The 25,193-nt window shown below is 31.7% G+C and overlaps 1 protein-coding gene across 3 annotated transcripts in view; it reads right to left on the reverse strand.

Moving 5' to 3' along the window:
• Positions 1-25,193, reverse strand: part of Nlg3 (Neuroligin 3) — a 613,493-nt gene that overhangs the window by 20,635 nt on the left and 567,665 nt on the right. For all 3 annotated transcript variants that reach the window (XM_074124459.1, XM_074124460.1, XM_074124462.1), the window contains exon 3: positions 342-494. In XM_074124459.1, coding sequence (XP_073980560.1) covers positions 342-494 — 153 coding nt within the window. The remainder of the gene's footprint in view (positions 1-341; positions 495-25,193) is intronic.

Genomic DNA, 25,193 nt, shown 5'->3' on the forward strand with positions numbered 1-25,193 from the left:
ATACTACAAACGCAAATCTGTTCCAGATTTTACACCAGCAAATTTTACAGTCACGGCGCCCATTTTGCTTGTAATTTATCCTAAGAATTTTAGTTTTTAAAAAATTTTTTTTATAGCATTAAAAGCCTTAGTTTGTAATTTCTTTCCTTTGTTCTAGAAGAAATAAAGATACCATTCTGAAGGCATAATTCATTACCCAAATCTTCAACGAAAACTCAGCGTTCTACATCTCTTTGTCATTTGATCCTCTTATTTTATGGTTTGAATGGGCTTCATATAAAAATAGGGCCAAAATATAAATTTATGAAATGAATACATGAGTGTGGTTCAGATTTACTGACCTAACAATCCCAGCCGATAATTAATGGTAACAACAACGAGACTGCCATAACTTGCTAAAACTGTAGCGTCAAATACATTTCCGGCGCTCCACTGATAACTCTCTCCATGTACATAAACAAGTACAGGGTACTTCCGGCCTTCTCTGTTTCCACCTGCAACAATTTAAAGAAATAATTATTATATATCTACGAGTACAGTGAAAAACTATTTAGAAATTAAATGAATGGATAAAAACGACAAATTTTTACTAAAAATCTTATAAAATAGGAAAACCTTCTATAATATGCAGAGCAAAATTTAAACAAAATTATAAGAGACGACTTCGAAGAAAGTTGCAAAAAATTTAAAAATCTAATATCGTTTTTTGGATGGAATTTTCGCTAGGAGAAAAGCGTACACTTTGACCCACGTAAAGTGAATTTGACACCAAAAATGAAATTTAAACTGATGTTCAAGACTGTTTAGTTCTTTCCTAAGATAAGAGACCTCATAAACCACAACACCTTCTGTGTTATCCTATCGACTTATTGGCCTATTACCCATCCTTGATAAAATACATAAAAAGCAAATTCACCCTTATCTCCCATAACTCGAGATCTACCACTTTATTCTTGATCACCAGTTTAGCTTTAGAAGACTTCACTACTCAACGATGCCATCTCGTTTTAGACACACCTTCGCTTCCCCTCTTGAGGGAATGCTATCCAGTTATAGATGTGAAGCAAGCTTCCATTCGGATATTGCACCTTGGGCTGCTCTTGAAGCTGAAGAATGACCTTCCTTTTCATTACTCATTTACGCAGCTTACAAATACACAATATTGTGCACACCTAGCCTTAAAATTTAGACGATTTTCTGAAGTGTGTGGCGTTAGTTTTTTTTTTAAACGTAATTTCTGCTTTTCAAAACTGAGCCAATTGGTTTTTAATTTGTTCCATTATTGTTACGTGGTCACAGGCATTGACAATTCTACAGACTGGAGAGGTTTTTATTGGTTTATTTTTGCAGCTGATTTGAGGTTTCAAAGTTATAGGTGAGAGATTATTAAATATTGGAATGTGTGGTTGATGGTAAATATAGGTTTTTTTTAATTATTAATATTTACGTTGTTTGGTTTGCTGGTTTGCTTGGATTTTTTTTTCAGATTTAGGTGATTTTTTCTGGTAATCTCTACAATATCACATGCAAATATAATAAAAAAAGTTGGAAGATTCCTCTTGTAGAAGTACTTAAGTTTAAATTTAAATCGATAGAAGATTAGATGGAAATAAGGAAATCTACATAGGTGCAGCGGCGTTTTAATCCCCAGTAGGGTTTGTTAAGGAAGGCCAGGCTTTTTGAACAAAAGGGTTTAAGGTAGGCAGATGTGGAATCGTGTAATATTTTGTAGCAGATTGTAATTAATTTTCGGACTTGTAGGGTTTTAAGTCGGTATGGTATCATTGGTCGGTATCATTTTTTGAAGATGAGGGAAATCCGGTACGAATTTAAATGCTTGATTAACCATGTTTCCGTAATACTCCATTGTGGTTGTATAACTGTCAAGAGTATAAGTCTTGTTTTCTTTTTACAGTTAAAAACGTCAGTCAAACCATCTAGAGAGAAGTTTGTATTGTTTAGTTTCTGTCTCTTCAGTCTTGTGCGTGGGTTACAACGGCCGGGATTGTCTCGTGATCATTTAGCATTCTAGCTGTAAAAGTTTTGATTTATGTTTAGTGGGGTTGACTTTGAGCTCTTCAATTTTATAAGCTATATATTATTTATTGGGCTTAGGAGAGCTGTATGTGTAGATGCTTAGTAATGGAGGATTGTTTTTTAAGTGGGACGGCATAACTGCGATGTAAAATATTTATAATGAAGACTCTTCCTTGAGGATTACTAGCGTGGACTAGGAATATAGAGTGAACACTCGGAGTGGATCCAGAAGGTGCGGTTGTTTAGAAAAGGATTGACGATCAGGTAATAAGTGAAATGAAGGATTTCTTCGAGCTTCCAAACAAGTTAGGATGCTATAAATTATGAACGTCTAAGCAATATCATGAAACGCACCCTGCTGAATGTTATTATTTCTACAAAACCCGGAATGTGAATAGATCTTCGGAGAGAAATTCTTCTAGGAGAAGATATATCTGATTATATTTATGTAACGGAAGTGTGTTTCAGTAATGCCCAAATTTTCAACTGAATAAAGTTTACTTTTTTTTAAATTTTTGCCCTAAGTTTCGCCTCATATTGGTGCCTTTCAACAGAAAGGATTTTAGGGTTGGAGAGCCTATTCAGCCTTCAGTTGAGGCGATATAACTGCGGAATCCACGGATTATTATTAATTTATTTTTTGAGTAAATAAATAAAGAATAAAGGAAAACTAAGTTCACTTTATAAATATCAATTTAAAAAAATGGATCAGTATTGACGAACTACTAAGCGAAATATTAATTCCATGTAACAAACTTGAAGAAAAGTAACTACTTATTGTCTATTAAATCTCACAAAAAGTCGTATTTTTTGTTACTAAATTAGAAGCGAATTCAAGAAAAGTGACAAGACTTGGAGGGTAAAGGCACATCCTACTGACATGTCGTGACTGTTTTATTTAAGTAATCTACTTTTCCCTTTCCATACCGAATAAGAAAGAGATTGTTTTCTACGACGTTAAAGAAAATTTTCCATTCTCCAGAATTATAAAATGTTTCATGTCTGATCTTGTTAAGGAAATCATTTTGAAATAAGGGTCTTATTACCCGTTTAATCTTAAACTGGGTTCATGATTAGGGTGTATTGCCTCTTAAAATGCTGCAAATGGAAATGCTATGATCGTGCCAAATGTTTTGAATTGAGTTTCTTTTACCAGAAATACGTTCATATAGTAATAGCTATGAGGCGAATTTGGTTTTAAACTGAAACAAGTTATCAAGACAATAACGCAAGCAAAAACTTGCATGAAGCTCGATTTACGTTTCGTTTAATCATGATTTCCGAAGCGATTTGAAAGTTTGTTCAAAATTTGGCAAAACGGCATTTTTTTCCCCCAGCATATTTTTATTTTTGTTAGTTTAAGTTTTCACGATTTTTTTTAATTTGTAAATAAACACACACACGACAAACTCCCCCCACACCTATAGGAGAGCGTATATAAATTACATGCTCTTATGCACCACAATATATCTGGGAAAATTGATATTTAGAGCATCTTTTAAACATGAGGCGCTCTTTACCATCAATTCTGTAAACATTACTAACGTTACGGCAGAACAAACCATATCCTCTTCAAACGTCTTGGTTGCAAGTAGAGGGCTAAAAATTTCCACCCTAAGTAAACAAAGAGACAGAATCTCGACATTCTCTCCAGTTCTATATCTAGAAGTCTCGTCTCACGAAAAAGTTGATCCCATATTTAAGCAATATGTTGTCTAAGAAGAGAAATACTAATTGGCAGCTATCGCAGGACTAAAATTATCATTCGCAGACTGCTTAGCAAACGCTGGCGAGCAAGAGTCTACATAAACTTGCCTGCTAAAATATAAAAGATTCATTCATCAAACTACCTCCACGTAGCTCCTGCCAAAATGAATCCATGGAAGAATATTGGAATAAATAAATAAATCAATAAATATAATCCCTTTTTAAAGATGGATTAGTTTTTAATTAATTCAAGAGGTTGATTAATGCTGTGTTGATTCGACATAATCTACATCTGAATTTTAAATAAATGTAAGCTGCTTCTGAAAAGATTTTCATCACAAATTTATTCTTAAAAAAAATATTTTGTCGGTTGATTAATTTGGTAAAATTTTGAACAAAACTTTATTGCGGCGTAAATTTGTACTTAGTGAGCTTTTGATACATTCTCTCACGCGCACAACGACTACTACGAACTTTAGGTATGTCAAAAAGGATTTCTCGGTGGAAACCTGTACGATTGCAATGCCTGATACTTGGTGGGAGAAATGGAGATTGCACGAAAGTTTATAAATCTATTGGTTTTGGAGATCAAAAAATTAAAATACTAATTGGAACAATACACTACGCACACTCGATGAAAACAAATTATTTAGTAGTAATTAATAGTAGTGAAAATAATTAAGTAAAACAAAATTAAATAATAATAATAAATTCCTGCATTTAGCACATAGTTTAACAATTAACGTTTAGCACATTTAGCATTTAATACTTAATAAACCTTAATCCTACAGTGGAAATTATAGCTAAAATTTGTTGTATACAAACTTTTACGAATTCACATTGATTCCTCTAAAAGGAGTGCATTTAAAATTTAAAATTAATAATTAGAAATATTAAAATTCACCTTTCTTATTAGTGTACATGTGATATACTTAAGAAGTAGCTATGAATATTATTTTCAGCTGACCTAACTCCTCGACGACTTTCATTGGGATAAATTCCACAGAAGAAAGGTGCTTCGCTATACAATATGTGGTCAAAACTGAGGCTTGTTAAATCCATTAAACAGATTTGAGCAGATTAACCAAAAAAAGAAAAGTTCTGGCCGGACAGATGTTTGTTCTCAGACGCTTCTTAGCTGAACAATCCTAGCCTTTGTTCTAATCTGACAATAAGCTAATAATGCCTGGCTTTCACAGAACCCAAATCAATAATCGACAACGCAATTATTGACGCTCTTGGTTAAAATCTATTTCATTGCTGCAATAGACAATCTTAAGAGATCAGCTGAAATGTAGAATTTGAAAAAACCTATACTTATGGACATAGTTAATTCATAGTCAAAGATATGGACATAATATTTATTTTCTCAGAAAATATTCATAAAAATTCTATACAATCTTAAATTTTTGCAAATGCAGTGTAATATCTGTACAAAGAAGAGTTAGCCAATTCCAATCGCGAGATTTTTGTACACATTGTCAGCCAAAAAATGTTTAATTTAACTCTGATTATCTTTTGGTCTGAGAAAATGCCTCGAACATACTTCTTTTTGAAGCCTAATTCTGAACAGATTTGTTAGACAAATAATATCAAAGTTGTTGCTAATAGTTAAAGCGAAATTAGTTTTTATGAATGTAAACATTTCTTTAACGTTAAACTGTTCTAAATAATAGTCCTTGACCCCTGTATCTGCCTAAATTGCTCTCTCTTGAATTGCATCTTAGTACTAATATTTTCGAACGCTTACCATTTCATTTTTAGGGCGTGCTCTTCAGTCTTGTATGTTGTTTCTTACATTACATCGTCAGGGGTATTGAGAACATAGTAATTATTGCACTTTGACCTGCATAGAAGTAACTTGGGGTAAAAATCAAGTAAGATCCCAATTTTTACCAAAGTTTTAACAGTGCTTAGCAACTTGGACGATTATTGGAGATTCTATTATTTTTAATAGACAACTCTTGAAAATGGATGCCAAATTTTGCTTGTTTTTAACAACCAAGATCCTACTTCTTGTGTTTGTGGTAACTTTTAACTTATTCTTTCACTGACCGTTCTGCTTATTGTCATATCTAATATTATTACTGAATAGAGATCTGTCTGCAACTCGGTACAATATTAGTTATTATGTAAGAATATAGTGATAGAATGGGACACTATAACCATATTTTCAAGCTGGTTTTCCATGAATTCAGAAAGACAATATCAGAATATTATTTTGTATTTCAAATTCAAAGAAATAAAAATATTTTTCTTTAGCGTAGTTTATGATTGTTTAATCACATGTAACTCTAAACAAGTTTAAATTTAAAAGATCTAATATTGTGTGTGAGATATATTCAAGCTTGACTCAATGAAAAGAGGGTAAGTGAACCATTAAATTACACTAGGTTGCTATACCCGCCACTGTAATCAATAAAAGAAAAGAAAAATTTCTAACAAAATAAATAAATATTTAAAATAAGGTACCGTATTCAAAAAGTGAAGAATTCTCTTTTATACTTTTTATTTACAAAAAAATGAATAAAAATAATAACTCCCTGGAGAAAGTATATGCTGAGAAGTGAATTCTTTTCTTTAGCTTATTACTATGGATAGCCTTACTTCCAACATTGCCGTCAATGACGTCAATTCTTCTTTCACACAGAGGCTTTTATGACGATAAGTAAAGAGATCTCTCATTTTCCAACTCAATATAATACAACTTCATATATAAGTATATATATATGTATATATAAGGGTCCCGAGGACAGATTAAAACTTATTGTTCGCTTCTGCTCTTGGATCGCAATATCCTGACTGAAGATGCGCTACGAATTCATTACGACGCACCTCAATATTGCCTGCTCACTTTTATATTATAGATTTTGAAGTTTCGTGCCTCTTCTTTTTTTTTTATTATTAAATTTAGTGAATAAAAAATATCTCTATCCTAAGAAGATATTATGCCTGCACTTTACACTCGCTGAAGATTTCAAAATTAAAACATTATTTTCTATGAACTTAGCCTTGGCTTGCTTTATCTTATTTTTTAGAAAATTCTTTCTTCAAATTTGATAGAGGTATAGTGTTAGTACCGCTCTTTCTAAGAGTTCAGAGGGACGCTTATTATAACCTTAATAGTTGCAAAATTACAATAATATTTGTAACAAAAAATAAATAGAAAGAAGCCATTTCAGCCAAAATTCCTGTAATTATTAATTGTTATTTTATTTTAAATAGATAAATTTCCTTATTGTAATGAACCATCCAGTTGATTCTCTTTAGTCATGATTTATCCTTCTATATCTTTTTCTAATTTTGTTCTTACTATGTTTCAAAAGATTATTCTCTTTATTTAGTAAAATGATAACTAATATTTTGTATTTACTTAATCTTACTAATATAATTAATGTTGCATTAAAACTACAATAAATTTTGTATTTATAAATTAGCAAGGACAACCCTTGCTATGAGATCTGTTAACTCTATAAGCAATAAAGATTTCATTTCATTTTGTGTATATTATTACTTCCACTTCAATCAAATTCCGTTGATACAAAGTGCAAAAGGAAAAAGAAATCAGGGCAATAATAATAGTAGATCGTCACTTCAACTTTTTTTTTTGACTAATACTAGAAGTTATAACGAACAAAAAAATAAAATACAAATTGGTTGATATGTATAGTTTTTTGAGTTTGATTGTGGAGTGCCGCTTAGCGTAATTCATAAAGAAAATTGCAACAAAGTCCAAATTTGATAGTTGCAATCATCAGTTCAAAATTTACAAAAGGGTAACGGAATGGGAGGGAGAGGCTTCCATTTAAATTGACATTTCTGTGTAATTACGCCATCACAACTTAAAAAATATTTATTTAAATTAAATGCTTAGATAATATACTAAAATATTTAGAAAATTAGTCCGCAAGAATTTCCACTTTACTGAGGTTTTACAGCGTTCTTTTTGTTTTGTTTTTATTCATAAATGGATCCAATGATTTTCTTTCCAGTTAACTGCAAGTTGGTGAGAAGTAACTATGTTTCAAGTAATCAGAATTTGAATATTAGAGTTGACCTTGGAATTGGTTGAAGTTCGGTGAGTGTTTGTCGCTGCGGTTAGCCCAGCCTATTAGCAGAAACAACATTCAATACTAACTCCCTCTACACTCACAGTAAAATAACTTGGGCCTGCAGAGGGTTGATTTGTGCAACGTGGGTCTTACGAACCCAAAAATCAACTACTAAATTACCACCATTGCGATAGGTATTTATTCACATTTATATACTAGGCCCTTTTACTGACGACTACGTTCTACGTTTACTCTCTGATACTTCAAGAAGCCTCTATAGATTTATTTATTTTTGGTAGCAGTTGGTTTGGTTTCTATTAAGCCACATCTTTTTCAGCTTCATGGTATTATAAACATATCAAGAAAATATATGATACCGCACGCGCTAATTGGCTGATGGATTTTGTCTAAATCCTTCATGGACTTCTTTGCTACCAAAACGAAATATAAAGTTTGATTTCGGCACGATTTTTAACACCTATATTTGGAAATGAATTTGCTAGTTTCTATGCTGTTCAGTTTTCAAATGACGACCATGAGAGTTGGTTTTGGCATTTCTCCAATTTACTGAACACGAAATATTTTGAAACGAGTGCGATCCACTTTGCGTTTCACCTTGTATACCTAATAATTGGTGTTTAGAGTGATAACCCTTCTAATATGATTTTAAATGAATTTTGGTGAATTTGTAAGATTAGGAATGAGTTATTCTCTTTAAATTATTACCCCTTTTAGGTCGAGCTGAGTTCTCTCAGTAATAAGTGAGTGAGGTCACCATTCGCTTCGTGGCCGAATCCTCAATACTATCTGAGATTCTTATTAGGAATTTGGTTTTTCGGTACTGGCAAGATAAAGGAATTTCAGTTTTTAAGGGGGGCACCGGTGTTTTTTGTTTTATTGTGGTTTCATCGAAAAGAATTAGTAGATCTTTTCTACTATTAATTCTCATTAAAATACCACTTTTGAATTAGATAACCTTTACTTTAATCCCAGAAAGAGAGTTAGGGCAGCAAATTGTTACAGAATTTTCTTTCCGTGAAGTACTAATGCGAAAACTGAATACGAATGAATATTTCCTTAAAGAAATGAAACGAACAATAAAATGTTCTGGTAAGAGGTAAAAGAAAAATGTAATTTGTTAAAGTAAACATTGCGTTAAAAATAAGACGAAGCCTAAGAAAAAAAGAAGGAAGAAATTCGCTGGATACTATTGCGGCCGGTGGCCAATACGAAAGAAAGATAATGAGGGAGCAATATTAGCAAGTGCTATTAATTATAAAGACAAAAATTAAAAAGTTTTAAAATTCTACGAGATAACCAAAATTTAAGAGTGGGATTCACATTTCCAGAGCATACATTTAGAGTCAGCTAAAGAGCAAACTTTTTAAACGTTAGAAAGTTTGTTTGATATTTGTTGCACTTTCGTGATTTTTACTTGGTGATAAAGTTAAAGTTGTAGATCAAGTTTCTTCCCAAGGGTGCCCTGAAAAACTGTTCTACCACATTCTTTACACCCCACTGATTTGTTACTTTACTTTTCTAATAATTAAATGTTATCCTCTAAAAATAATTAAATGTCTGTACCATTTTAAGTTTAAGAATAACACTGTTCTAATCCACAATAATTGATCAGGTTCAGATTTAAATCTATTCTGAAGCAGCTGGGCCAGGCAACCATCTCATAACATAATTTCTATCTTTTAAGAGTGTTACTCAGGAAGCACGCCATTGTAGCGACCTGACTGACGGCTTCCATCATTGGATGGCCGTCGTTTACTCCACTCATGCCTCTGGTGCACAATGAATTCGTGAATACATATTTAACCATTCCTTGTCTTTTTAATCTCTTTTGCTAGTTGAACATTGTATACAGTTGGAAATAGAGCACTCCTACTGTTTCTTACTGAGGAGTCAGACCTCTGAAGGAGACAATGAAAATATAAATAAATCTCATCTGTGGTTAAACCAAAAATAACTGGTTCTGAACCTTGCTTTCTATGTAAATATGATCTTTTGTAAACTCTGTCGAAAAACTATTACAAACTACGCGACAATATTCAAATTTTAAGACTGTTTGACAGGTTGAAAAGTATCCTTTTTGCTTTTGCTGTGAAAGTAATAGAATACCTCGAGAGTGTTATCATGATACAAATTATGATCAATTAGAAAATATGATTTTACGGTAAATTGAAATAATAAATATTTATTGGCATAGTGAAAACCTGTTAAATTTATTTAAATAAACCCTAAAATAAACCGACAGGTAAGAATGCTCAAAATCACTGAGTGCAAAACATAAATAACTTGAAAACCAACAGCACATTGATGGTAAAAAAAGTATGTTACTATGAAACATCATGAGGTCGAGAACAAAGTAGAATATATAAAGAATCTTCCTTGCAAATAAATGGGGAAAGAAATAATCAAAAGAAATAACCGCTTCTCTGCGACAAGTTAAGTTAAAAATAGTGTTGAATTTAACTTTCGTTCGGAAGTAAAATGTGGTTATAGTAGTCGAAAGATGCAGAAAAATCAGATTTCTCCTTGATTCTTAACTTTTTTTGGTACCTAGCATGTTTAATAGCTTACGTTTTAAGAGTAGTGAACTGTTTAAGAGCAGTGTAGTGAACTGTCTAGTCCCCGTATAATGTTTCAAAATAAACAGAATATCTGAGACTAAACAAGGGTCGGTAGCTTATTCAGACACCGCGACTATCCGTGAGGTTTTTTATTGTATTATTTCATTTAAAGAATTAGATTGAAGAAAGGCAATTTATTTCAATTCTTTTATTTTAAAAGAAATAATTTAAAGACCAAGAAATAATTAAAGAACAAGAGATCAGCAGCAGGAGCAAATTCGATAGAAGTAATAAATTCAAGAAATATTGCGGAATAGCCTGTGAAAGTGAGTAACGGCTAAAAGCCAGATGTCAGTGAATAATACTACCTGGCTAAACACCGGAGTAAATAAGGATACCAGATCAGCACTCTGCATGATTCTATCACTCTATTCTTAGAGTACAATACAGAACGAGGAGTACAGATCTACTCAGTTACTCTGTTCGCCATCAAATCCGTTTAAACGTTTAATTTATTATTAGCTGTATATTTTGGTTTACCATAGTTAGTTATCGTAATAATCTCTCGTTCTTACGTTTGTGTTAACGCCAGTCATTAAACTATTAAATATCTTTTATTCTATTTATCCGTGTAGGTAAGCTAACCTTTATTCAAATTCTACGAGTGATGTTATCTACACCTACCTCATACTTAGCTAAATCATACAGCATTGTGAAAAAATCTTGAAGACATGTCTGCTATCACTTGAAAATCTTCAAACCGGACACTATTAGGTGTTCAGGTTTATAGACATGGAAAGAAAACCATTTTTATTTTTGTTCTATCACAGTAATTCGCAATCAAAGAAAGGAGCTTAAGCAAAAAGCTTTAATCAAGACAAATCAAGGGGAAAAGTTAAGCAAAGAAGATTGTCTTTTTTATAAATACTGAAAATCTGTGAACATTGTCAATAACTCTTTTCTTTTTAATGATTTTACTCTAAAGAAAACAGATACTGTTTACAGAAATAATAAATTGTGTAGATAGAAACAAAAGGATCGTATAAGAAATAAAAGAAAGTGGCCAAACTATAACTGACAAAGAAATATTTAATGTAGTATTACAAAATAGAGAAAAAGCTCGTTGGAATGTTCAGGCTGCATGCAGTATTTACGGGCACGGATTTCTGTTCCCGTCAAGTAACTACCTTACGTCACGAACTCCACCTTCCAAACTTGACAAATTGAATTACTTTTGTTTTACTTTTTTACTCTGGAACCGTCGGGTACACACCAGATTAGGAAGATAATTTCTTTTTTTAACACACTCTTCTTATTTTTAACAATTTAACAAAATACAATTTTCTACTTTTATTTTGTAAAGTTAACAACTTTACTTTTATAAATTTTCTAATCGTCATTCCGTTACATACCATGTAAAGGAGGAGATCAGATAAATATGAGATTTAGCAATGAGGGCGTAAGAATGAACCTATCCTTCAGGTTTCAAGTTTACAAACTTTTGTAAAGTTCACACGACTAGTTTAAAAATACTGCAAAGTGCAAATTGAGAAAGATCTTGGACGAGACTAACTTTGTTGAGCATGAAGATAGAAGTCAAAAGATTCTTCTAAGAGCTGCATTCGAAAACTGGATGGATTTGAACTAAAGTATTACCCCAGGCTGTTCTCACATAACTACTCAATACAATTTGACATGGTATCTTACATTTTTGAACTTTTGAACATTTTACCTTAGATTATGTTCTGTTAAATCTAAAATTTAAATTGGGAAACGCAATGGAATAGATTCTCCTCTGAAATCTATAATGACTTTTCTAACATTTCTAGACATTATTCTCCCTAAATTTAAATATTGAGAAGCAAGAACTGTTCTTACAAACATTAATATAATATGTATACTTGGTTTGTTATTTAATTAGCCATAGTAGACTAAGGAATTAATAAACTTTCAGCCACAAAATGGAATATTAGATAAAAAGTGCTGAAAATGATAAAGTCATATGTGTATAGTCAAAATGTCAATGAGTTCCTGTACTTATATGTAAATGTCAACGGGAATCCTATTACACTCAAAAGGTTATATTCAAATAAGTTTTTTTTGCGGCGACTGGAATTATATCATGACCAACTTGGTTTATATTCAGTTTTTATTTTAGAATATTTTTGAAATTAGTTGCTTTGTTCTAGATCTAGCAAGTATTGTCAATTTGCAAGATGAGAAGATCTAAGCTCATTGCTACGTGAACACAAACTAATCTCATTTAAAGTTGCTCACTGACCTGAGCTAATCCTCTTTTCTGTCCGCAAGAAATATTGAAGCTAAAATTGATTATTCAAGGAACTTATTTTGAGCAACCCTGGTCAAATAAAATGTTTGTTAAACTATGTTTTGTGGTACTTTAAACGTATATGTTTGTACAAAATATGACATAACCGAATATTAGCTGGAATTTTAATCTAAGTTATTATGTTCGTCACCACTACAACATCCGATGCAGCCTAGTTACTATTACTTGAAAAAAAAAATACTTGATTTGAAAAAAAAGACAAAGAAGATTGGATGATAAAAAAAAGAGAAATTTTGTCCATCGAAGCGTACAACTCTGGAGTTGGTTTTGTACGACTCGTATTTTCATCAATCACTCAGTTTTAATTCATCAAATTCATGAATAGCCATTGGATTGCTTTGTTTAAGTTTCTGTCAGACACTGTTCAGATTGAAACTATTTCTAGGTCCATCTATTACAGCACATTAGCACATGGTTATTAGTTTTTTTTAAAAATATTTTAGTATTTTCTAAAAACTAATAACTTGTACTCGTAGAATTCAGTTGAAGATATCAACTTGAAGAAGTGTAGATATTCTACAGTCATTGCTCGAAATTGATAAATAAAGTTACAATTTTTAGTTTATAAAAATGGAATATTTTATCAAGTTTAGAAAAATGATTCGCTAACAGTTAAAAGAAATTATTGCTAATTTCAGTCATTTGTATTATTATTAGAATATTATTATTTGCAAAGCTTTCGTCCTAGGACCTAGGTCATCTTCAGCGCTTATGCTGGTAATCAATTATAATGTTTTTTATATCTTTAACAGCAAAGGATGGTGTGTCTTATATCATGATTGTTTAGGTACTTTAAACTGATTTCTAATAATGTTATAGTTTAAATTTTGACTGAAATTGGAAATAATCTTTATTCCTATTGGATCTAAGAAATTAGTCACCAAAAAATATGAACAATATTCTACAGTAAACATTTAAATAAATGTTGATAAAGAATATTGCAAAAAAAAATTCTTAGAATAGAACAAGAAATATGGTGTTCAATTTAGAGTGAAATGGCTGCCAGCTTACATTGGTTCCTTGTGGTAAGTCCAAGAAGATTCAAAACTAAAGTCAGTATTTGTTAGTACAGTAAGTTGAACTAAGGAACAAGTTAGCAGAATAAATCATTACCCAATCAGGGCAAGCTTTAGCAGATACTGTTCACTCTCCCTCTCTGTACTATAAGGTGGGTGGGCTTGAAGTACAAACCAAACTAAACCTTCTAAGAAGAGATCTACCAACTTGCACCAACTTCTCTTCTTAAAGTTGGCCAGTAATTTTCTTTACACTTATCAAGGAGAAGAAGAAAAATAAAACATTAAATACGTAATGAAAAATTTTGTCCTAATTTTCGGCGTTCTTTATTTCCTGAAATTCTCATTACTCTCCCAAAAGAAAATACTGCGATGGTCTTAGTTTTCTTGTATTGAGTTTTCATCGAAAAATATGTGATTTGGTGTGCCCAAATTTAGAAATGTTTAATAATATATAACATTATTATAGTAATAAATAGTTATAATCAGTAGAGTGAGTTCTCTCTACCACCAGAACTCCCTTAGATAGATGGGTTGAAGATGAGGCGAACCCATTATTATCGTACAGTACATAAGCCACAATAGATGTACTTGTGACTGGCAAAGAAGCGGAGAATGCGAGTTTAATAGACAGTTCGCAGCCTCAAACGAGTGAAGGTTGTACTGAAAATGATCTCCTCGAATGGTCTGGTCCCCAAATCTAAAGATATATTACTGTGTACTGTTAGAATAATCAGGAAACTCTTTAATATCCAAATTTAATCTACTGCAAATATTAGACAAAGTTCACCTTAAGGTTGGGCGTTTGCACCTTGAAATGTATTTTTTTTTTTTAATACCTAAATATAGTAATAATATAGTGTTTATTGATGGAATTTGATATGTAAATACTTTTATCTGAACAGAGTTCATCTGCAAAGCTCTATTTGCAACAAAAGAGTTAAAGGATACAAAATAAGCAGGTTAATGTTTGATGCAAGAATAGGAATAATTCAGCGTATTCAAATATCTAAATACATTTTTATCCGACATCAGCATTTCGTGCATCACGATTACAAAATTTATTGGTTATTCAAATCCTTCGAATTATGCCAATTCTTGGTTTCTTGACGAAAAGACCAACTTAAAATTATAATCACTAGGGTATGCAATGGCCAGCGTGTACTTTCGAAGAACCCAACATTTACACCACGAGAAGAGAAAAATTCGGTTTTTTCACTAAGAATATAGAGTCATACAGGGCCTTTTAGGGTTAATTTGAAAACCTTTCAAAACAAAAAATATATATATATACCACAGCAAATTCTCAACGTTGTCACATCTGTTTCCACTAATGAAAGTACGTGATTTGGTGTGCCCCAATTTCGAAATGTTTTTTAATTACTCTCGCGTCAACTTCATAAACAGAAATACCTTATAATAGGAAACATATAAATTAGGTTCTGCTATTGAAGTTTAATTATATGTGACCATTACAACCAAAACTTTATTTAAGTGACATTTCCAAATAAGTATTTGAAAAATGAAAATTGACAGCTACTTTTTTTTCTGAAGCATTAAGTACACGGCTTATATAATCTTTACAAGTGAAACTTAAGGGAATGAGTTACTATAGCAAATGGAAGTTTCACGTTATGAAGCCGTTTTAATCTTTTCTTAAACCAGTTGGCAAAATTGAAGCGTAAAATTGAAGAGAAATATAAACGTTGGTTTTCCCAGTTGGTAGGATTATAAAGAGAAACTGTTTACACTCCTCTTGAACCAGCGTTTCAAAAGTAACATGAAATGAAGCTACCAACTCGCTGTCACTAATCCTTGGCTCTTTTTCCGGCACGCCACATTCTACACTCACTAATTACTTGAATGTAAACCAACTGTTACGCCCATAATTTGTTGATTCGACCACACTAAATTTAGTCATTAATTACAAAATTCTGGTAGAATATTTATTCCCAGGGTTTTCTTCATTCCATTAGACAAATTAGGCCGCTATCACAGTGTCAAATTGTGTTTGAGTTTATTTTTTAAATGTTAAAGTCCACAGTTAATACTTATTCCCTTAGTTCTTCCGCAGGGATGTCACTTACATAGTTAACTTGATCTACAAAGAGCTCTGCCAACAAATTGTAATTCCTAAAATTAACTTTCCAAAACAAACATATTGATCTCTTAGATCTAAATCTCTTTCCACTATTTCCTATTCAAGCGCCCTTTTTAATTTAAAATTACGTAACATTAAGCCCACTGTCATTCCTCTAGCAGTCTCTTTGATATTACTAAAGTGCAGCAGATATTAATAAATTATAAATTCAAGTCATTCAAAGAATATAATATGTATATTTACCAAAAGTGCATTCATTCAGAATCAGAAATGGGCAGAACAAGTAAATTTCAAATTGAATTAATACAAAATTTAATTTTAATCATCAATTTTTTTGTTCAATTTATTGGCCATATTTACAACTACAACAAATGTAATCATAATTAAAATTAAAAAATTTAATCGGCCAAAATTAGTTGATTGAATCAAATTCACTTTTAATTTAAATTTTTTAATTTATAAAAATTTAAGGGATTAAATTCTATAACTACAACTTTGCCAGTGGTTGAACCAGAATCGGGCCAATTCACCTTCATTTTGCCTAGCTGGTGCCTCATCATCATCATCAATATTATCACTTTTCTCAAACTTGGTAGCTTCACTCTACCAACCAGCTACTTCATCTCCATCAATAATATCACTTTTTTGAAGCTCGGCACCTTCCTTTTACCAATACAGATGCCATCAATAGTAGAAAGTGCTTGGAGATTAGGAAATACTTCTGAAATATCTTCTCTCTAAAACTATTATACCCTTTTTATTCCCAAAGACCCTCTCCAAAAAAAATGTAAGGTTGACTCCCTTTGTCCCACATCTCAATATATTGTTGAGGATTATCGCAATCCGGTCTTTGGAATAAGATCTGATGACGTATCGCAGGAGCAATTGTTTGGTGGGGGCACCATGATCAATTCTTAGCCATAACAGAGTGTTACCAGCTCACGGAAAACTCTGATGAATGAGTAATAAAACACATCCTCTCTATCCGCATTGACTAACCAAGTCGGTTCAAAAAGATGAAAAAAAAGGTTACAATAAACTAGTATTCGCTAACTTTATAAGTGGCAACTGAAATTAAATGCATTCGGTGTTTAAAATTAATGTTCAATTAAATTCTCAGATTTAATCACAATTTTTTTGATTAACGATTAAATTTGAAATTTACGGTGGGATATGAGCCTATAAATATACTAACCAGCTAGAAACTGTTCAACTTCAATTGTTTAAACAAGGCAAGATTCCAAATTAATGATACCTACTTATTATGAATTTGATGAAAACAATCTTTGCCTCATTTGTAACTCTTTTTCTCCTGATTCAGTTGTTCATTTCCTTTTTGAATGTACCTCACTTTTACCCATTAGAACTCATTTTCTTAACTCGTATCAGTCTTCAAATGATACTTTAGAATAGAAACACTCCTAACCCATATGTACGTTCAGAATTCAATCTTCTCCCAGTTAAAGTAATTGTATTTCAGTCTATGCTTTCATTACTTATTAAAATTTTAGATATGCCTCACTTTCGTTTGCTCAGAATCTCTTATAACGCTCTCTTTAACTTAATTTTTTTTCTAGTAATGATAACAACTGGGTCTCCAATTTGTAAAATATATTTATCTCTGTTGGTTCATTGGATCTCTTTCACTGTCAAAGTGCTGCTGTGCTGAGAAAACAATTTCACAATCTTATTAATATTATATTAATTAATAAATATAAAAATAAATGTGTCAGTGAGGATATTGATTTCATTCTCATTTCCAGATACAACTGTTTATATAGATCTTTAGCTACCCACGGATTACCAGAGCCATATCTGGATTGGAAAATAAATATTAAAAAAGTGAGAGTGGTAGTGCAATTAAGACTGTGCAATTTATCCAAGGCAAGATTCTATATTAATAATTACGTACAAATACCTTCCTATTTTATTCAAAACGCTTTCTCAAAAAAAATTAGTTATTGAGGATGGTTTGGGGACCGCAACTATAATCATTCTTTAAAAAGATCTCTCCAGTGGCAGTTACGGTTCCGACTTAATATCTTATCAGGTTATAATGATAGAATTGCTTATTCCAAATTTTAAAAAAATCTGTAAAGCAGATATGTAACTTTGCAAAATAGACAAAAAGGAAAATCTATCCAAAAGGTACAAAAATCTCCTTAACAAAAACTTACAGTTTAAAATGTTAAGTATAAGGGTTGATTAAACGCCAAAAGGTACACAAATCAGGAAGTACCCAGCATTTCATTAATACTTCATTGATATCATTTAAGTAATTTTACTGCATTAATTTTCATTAATATTTTTTAAGAATTTATTAGATGTCACAGACCCTTATGCTGGCCAGTTCATTCATATTTTTTTTTTATAATTGTGATAAAATATCTTCGTATAAATAGGTACTTAATTTTAACCCTATTCCAAGTTATTCTTCTGATTTCTCTTTAATGTGCCCTTTATTCTGAATTTGTACATATACATGCTTGTTAAAGTAGAAAAAGAAAAAGTTAGAGTCGGCTACTGTTTAAATTTGAATCACAGAGGATTTAAAACAATATTTCAGTCTTGAATTCGTCTTGCCGAAATATTCGTGAGCACAAATAACACACAGTTAATAACAAGTAGATTATTCGACAATATTTATTCATTTCTCAATTGTAATTTAATTTAGTCCCCCTAATTTTACTTATAGTAAAATACTGGAATAATTAGCTGTCCTAAAAATATGCATATCTTATTTACTTTATATTACATATATACAACATTGTGGGATGAATACCTAGATTGAGAATGTAATTGAAGAAAACTATATTATTTGCGATAAAGCCAGATAATTATTACCTATTATTATAAACGTTTGACTACTTCATCAAATAACAATTACTTTAATCGAAGAATGAACTTAAACCGACGATTTTTTATTTAAAAATAAAAATAAATAAATAAAACAAAATCATTAATATATGTTGGTGTAAGCATTTTTTAAAAAAAGTTTTTGAATTTTTTAGCTTCATAATTTTTTTTATTTTTTATCACGTTTTTCTTTTTAACCTGTAATTAATAGTTTGATTATTATAAATAACTAGATATTACAGTCAATCTACAGTTCTACTTGAACATATATTTTGATGATGAAAATGGCCAGCATTAGGGTCTGTGACATCTAATAAATTCTTAAAAAATATTAATGAAAATTAATGCAGTAAAATTACTTAAATGATATCAATGAAGTATTAATGAAATGCTGGGTACTTCCTGATTTGTGTACCTTTTGGCGTTTGATCAACCCTTATACTTAACATTTTAAACTGTAAGTTTTTGTTAAGGAGATATTAATGACACCTATTATGAATTTGATGAAAACAATCTTTGCCTCATTTGTAACTCTTTTTCTCCTCATTCAGTTGTTCATTTCCTTTTTGAATGTACCTCACTTTTACCTAATAGAACTCATTTTCTTAACTCGTATCAGTCTATCCCGTATCTTTCAAATGATAAATTTCTCAAATTGTTAGTTAAAAATAGTGTGAACGAAATTAATGATATTTACAGTTTTATGTACCAAGCTCTGAAGCTCAGAAGTTCTTTGCTCTTAGAGTGATAACTATTGAGTAAATTATGTCTAACTAATTAAGTTATTTTTCACTTATGCATGTCAATGAGTTATCTTTTAGTTTTCCACTTTTTTATTTTATAAAGAATAGTTTCATTTCCTTTATTTTACTACTGTATTAATGTAATGTTATTCTAGTTTTTGTGCAATGTTGTTACAACTCCCAGCTAAAGGTATTTACCTATAAGCTTGTAAATAAATAATAATAATAATAATAATAAATTTGAAATTTAGTTCACTAATGAACTTAATTAAAAACTAACACCTAGTAGAAATCAAATAAATTTTAATTATTTCTCAAGTTAATTAGAAATGAACAGCTGGTATGTATGCAATGCGTACTTGTAATCAAAGGTTTTCGTCTATTTTATAAACTTCATAAAGCATTCATCTAAAGTATGTGATTAACATTCCAAACGTAAGTGACTGTGATCTTAATATAGAGGAAGTATTTAGGTGCTGATATTTTGGAATAAGTTTCTTCTTAAGTTTAGCAAGCTGGCCAGGTAATGTTCTTTCTAGATTTACTGGCGAGAAAGGAGGAAATGAGAGAACAGGAAGTTGTGTATAACTTTTCCCATTGGGCAGACAAGTTATTGAAACTCTTGTAGGTTGGCTAGCTTGTAAGTACAAGCAGAGCCCGGCCGCTGTAAACCGCTCCCAAGGCAGATAAAACGTGACCCTCCTGCCCAAAATAAGTTATACCATAATGTTCCTTCATTCAGCCAAACCTTCAAACTGGAGCTAATACAAACCGTTCCATTCCATTTTCTGGAAATCCACTCTGTTTTAACTATTATAAAATAAATTCATTTAGTTCTGTTAAATTAGTTTAAAAGATTATATTAAATAAATATTTTATAGATTGAAAAGCGATTTTTGAATGTAGTATATTAATTGCGCTACCTTGGGCTCTACATAGACAAGCGACTCACGTGGAACCCACACACTAGACTTAAAAGACAAGCTATGACAAAACGTGCGAAACTACTTTACAGACTTCTTGGACGACGCTCCAAATTACCTATTGAACTCAAACGATTAATATACAGTACTATCCTCAAACCAATGTGGACTTACGGACTAGAGCTGTGGGGTTCAGCCAAACCTACAAACGTACGGACTGTACAAACATTTCAGTCAAAACTCCTCCGACAGATAGCTGACGCTCCTTTCTACGTGACTAACCTCACTCTACACAACGACCTTAACATCCCCTTCGTACACCAGTTAGCCAAGACTAAATATCAAAAATTCCATAGTGCTCTCTCCACTTGCCCCAATTCTCTAGTACAGTCTCTCGCCTCCTCTGATATCCCTGACAATCCTCCTCGCCGACTGAATCGCCAGTGGCCCCGCGACTTCCTCGCAGTCTGAAGGCCTAAAATAAATATCCTGTAGAAAGTGCTGCCGCTGGGCAGTTTCTTTCCTCCTGCCTTTCACGCCTCTATACTTCTATCTCCTTATTTACTTATTGTATAGTGTATTATACAGATTGTAAATGGCTAAATAAATTAAAAAAAAAAAAAAAAAAAAAAAGTATATTAATTCGCACCTTTTCTAGCAGATTTTAAAAATCCATCAATAAACGAACATATTTCAACTTCAGAACTATTCATTTAGAAGCTACAGGAAATCAGGATTGCATCGAATAGTTTATTGAAAAGCGGGTATAGTCAGCAAATTGTTTTGATGCCTTTCAGATTTACTACTTATCCTGGCATTTGAAAAGATTACTGGATAATTAACACATCGAAGCGCTGGCCGAACTTAATGATTCGATTCACCACCTTGCTTCGGTAGTTAAGCAACACTATGTCAAGTGATAACTTTGATGTCCCCCAAGCGTCACCGAGGAGCAAGAACAACAGATACTAATCAGCACCGGACTGCAGATATCGGAGCCATTCATGTCTCGTTACATTCTGGTTTACTCTCACTATATTAACCATCTAAATCTAGCTTGGTATTTTAATGTAGTATTAGTAACAGACAACGGGTTAAATTACCAACATTGTTGGCAATAACGCTTACGTAGAAACCAAATAAAATATGAATTACAAAGGCGATCAATATTAAAAAACAACAGACAATTATAAAAATATTATTTTGTTTTTAAAGTTAAATGTAGGATATGATATAGACCAGGTAAATTTTTATAATTAATTGTCAAGCTCAAAACATCCATGCCATAACATAAATATTAATATTCTAGTCTCCAGTAAAGATAAACAAATTCATGCGCTTTAGAACCAAGGGCATCTGAAAATCGAGCAAACACAGTAAAAATAGTACAAATAATCAATGAAAAGATTGTGTCTGCACGGCCACTCCCTAGGAAGGGTGGTTTTGTTGCATCTCCAACCGTTATTTTAGTTTTAACCCTAAAAAATATAAATGCCAAATTTGGACGAAATCATTAGGGCGCCTATTCTGGAACCTCTATAATCAAGAGGCTATTTGGAACAGTTCCCGAGCAAAAGTTTTTAAAAAAACACACATTAAAAAGTACAATAAACAGGAGTAATTCAAAACGAATGAAGCAAAATACATAAAAATTTAAACAGATACAAATTTAGCCAGATATATCTCATTCAATTAATGTGCTCAGAGAGCTTTATAGTTAATAAAATAAGTAATTTAAATTTAAGAGTGTTAACAAGATCGTACCAGCAGAAGAAAAATTAATCAGTTAAAATGTGATAACTTAATTAATGGAGCCCAATTTTCGCAACACCTGTTTCGGAACAATAAACTGCCGGTTTTTAAACACAGAATATAAAAACATGATCTCTCTATTAAAACGTTCTTTTAGGCAGCTTCACATTAACCTGGTTTAGAATTCATTAAATTATTAAGATCCACTAAACTTAAATGAACCCATTTTGAGTACATACTATATACAGATGGAACCAATACAAGCTTAGCTCAGAATTACAGGTTGTTACTTAACATGCAGAACGTAATTATCTGTAGTAGTTGTTACTCCATCGAGCAGATCGCTGTACTGAGAGCTTTGAAATAGTTGATGCGCACACAACACAACAAATTTATTTTATAATTATATGTAGTGGTGCAAAAGATGAAATAAGTTTTAATATCAACAGGCAGTCTATTATTTTAAATAATGTTAACAATAATCACCTAGACAGTATTCAAATACTGACTTAATTATAAGAGAAAGGACAAATGTAGTCATGAAAGAGGCGCAGAATAATTCACCTAAAATCAAAACATGCGCCAACGATTTAAAAGAGCCGTAGCAATTAAAATATTTAAGAGAGTGGTAAGTAAAGTCGTAGTAAGAAATCCAATAATGGCAGATTTTACAAATCCGTTCAGTGTGATGTATGGAAAAGGACTTTAAGAAATAGAGTCACTTCACTTCTACATTTTTCTGGAAAACAATGTGCTGTTTAAGGAAGAAGTAACCACGATTTATGTGTGGGTGGTATTTAAGAAGTATTATGTGAGAGAGAAATGGAGACACTTTCAGAATCTTCAGCCTGCACTTATCTCCGACTCATAAAAACAATACAACACATCGTGTTGTTTTCGGCACACTTACAGTCGTCTTATGTTAAAGAGTGTAGCTATGAACAATTACTTAACTGGATAAACTTTCGTCACATTCGTTTCCCAGCATAACTGACATTTATGACACTTTCTACATTTATTATGACCACTTAAAATAAAAGTAGGAAATAAGTAAAAAATAAAGTAATTTCATAACAGTAAAAAGTTTCAAATTAAAAAAAAGCTTTGAGCTATGAATTCTCTTTTTGAGTCCCAGCTTTTTATTTTTTTTGCTTCTGCTGTTTATGAATACATAATGGACCCTTTCTTATTTAATTCGTTAGTACAAACTTACCAATTGTAACCACACCTGATCACAGTTATACAGTTCCTCTAACCTAGGTTCAGGTTCTACATTTAATTCTGAATTAATTAAGTACTACTAAATCCACAATACATTTATTATTGCGTTACAAAGTATCATTCACAACTTGTGATGACTGATTTTTGATTCACAAGTGTATCAAAAGTATGATTAATATTATGCAAGATTATTGTCTTGTAGCAAGATCAACAACCGTAGTGCGGGACGGAAACATCTCTACAACAAATTGGTTTATCTACCTCTAATGATGGATGACAGGACGAAAATGGTCAGATAAATACAAACTACATGTATGAATTTTTGTTTAAGTACTTGTTTGAAATATTTCCTAACATTTCCTCAAATATTTCAGTGAGATCAGAAGAAAATGTTTAAAAGGCAATTTGTAACCTTTGACTTCCTTATTTTAAGACAATATTCTTTAAAAATTGACTACTGGCCCATCTAAAAGAGTTTTCAATTAATTAAACAACTTGATAACTAACACTGTTGAGTGCTCGTGAACACGTTTTCTTGCAAAACAAATGTAATTTCTCATACGAAGATAAAAGGAATCCTGGAAAATGACATACCGTTTGAAAGCCCATTAGGCAAAGAAACTTTTATAAAAAGTGTCAGCACCTAGGTTTGATAATGTTCACAAAAGGACCTAATAAGTTTTCTTAAAAATTTCGATTTATTCGGTGGAAGATTGAGTCAGGTTGGAGAATGACTTATGCTTCAAAATGGTGTCAATTTTTAGAACATTTATCTGTCTTTCTAACCGTGCCATCAGAATCGAATTCGGACTAAAACTTTCTGAGAAATAACATTTTTATTGCACAAAAGTAATGATTTTAGAAAAAAAAAAAATTAAAGTGACGTCGCTCAAGAACAGTGGAAAATATGAAGTTGGCCAATACGTCTTTGAAGTCCACTTCAGATGAACTACATACTGTAGGCCTATGGACATTAGTTACTGATTCACCCTGTATAAGAGGTCTGCGTCAATACAGCATCACAAAGAAGTTTCGAAACTCTACTGCATCACACTCCCTTTCATGCCACACCTTTCTACTTTTCTCTAAACACAACATACCTATTACTTCATTTTAAATATACGAGTATTCCCTTTACAACGTTATTTATAAGGATGGAAATCTGAAGTATGGAGAAGCATCGAGTATATTACTCAAATAAGGAGAAGTAATATCTTAAGTTAAAAAGCATATTATGAATACACAACCAGATATTCAGATGAAAAAGTCTCTGTGTTTCTTATTCAATATCTTAAATTTGGTCTAAATTTGCAAAGTACGCCAAAAAATTTATGTGAAAAACTAAAAGTCATAGAATGAACAATGTAGAGAATATCGAGGTATTACCAAAAGAAATGGTAAAACAGGAATATGATTTTAAAAAAGAGTCACGGTTAGAGTATATCGGAAAAATTATGGTGGGTTGAAAAAAAAAAAAAAAAAAAATGGGGAAAAAAAACTTACTACTAGCATGGGCGATAGATGGAAGTTGGAGTCACAAAAATCTTAGTGAGATACCCGAGAGATATGAGGAGGATGCGAGGTAGACAGCCGACAAAGATATGGAATTATGCAAAGCCTGCGGCGGAGCAATCTGGCAACAGTTCACTTGGGATTTTGTACAATGAATAGTTACAATGAAGATGGTTCATAAAAATGTTTATCTCTGCGGCAAATTTAATACATTTTATTAATAAATATAAAAATATTAAAGTAAATAAAAAAAAACTTGTTTGTAGAAAAATTTATTATGTAATAATCAATGAAGTCAATACAGTGTTGATTGATTATTAATTTAATAAAATGTTGAAGAAAAG

Source organism: Rhodnius prolixus, unplaced genomic scaffold (assembly GCF_049639745.1).
Source record: "Rhodnius prolixus isolate KJV_2025 unplaced genomic scaffold, Rpr scaffold_3, whole genome shotgun sequence".
Taxonomy (NCBI): Eukaryota; Metazoa; Arthropoda; class Insecta; order Hemiptera; family Reduviidae; genus Rhodnius; species Rhodnius prolixus.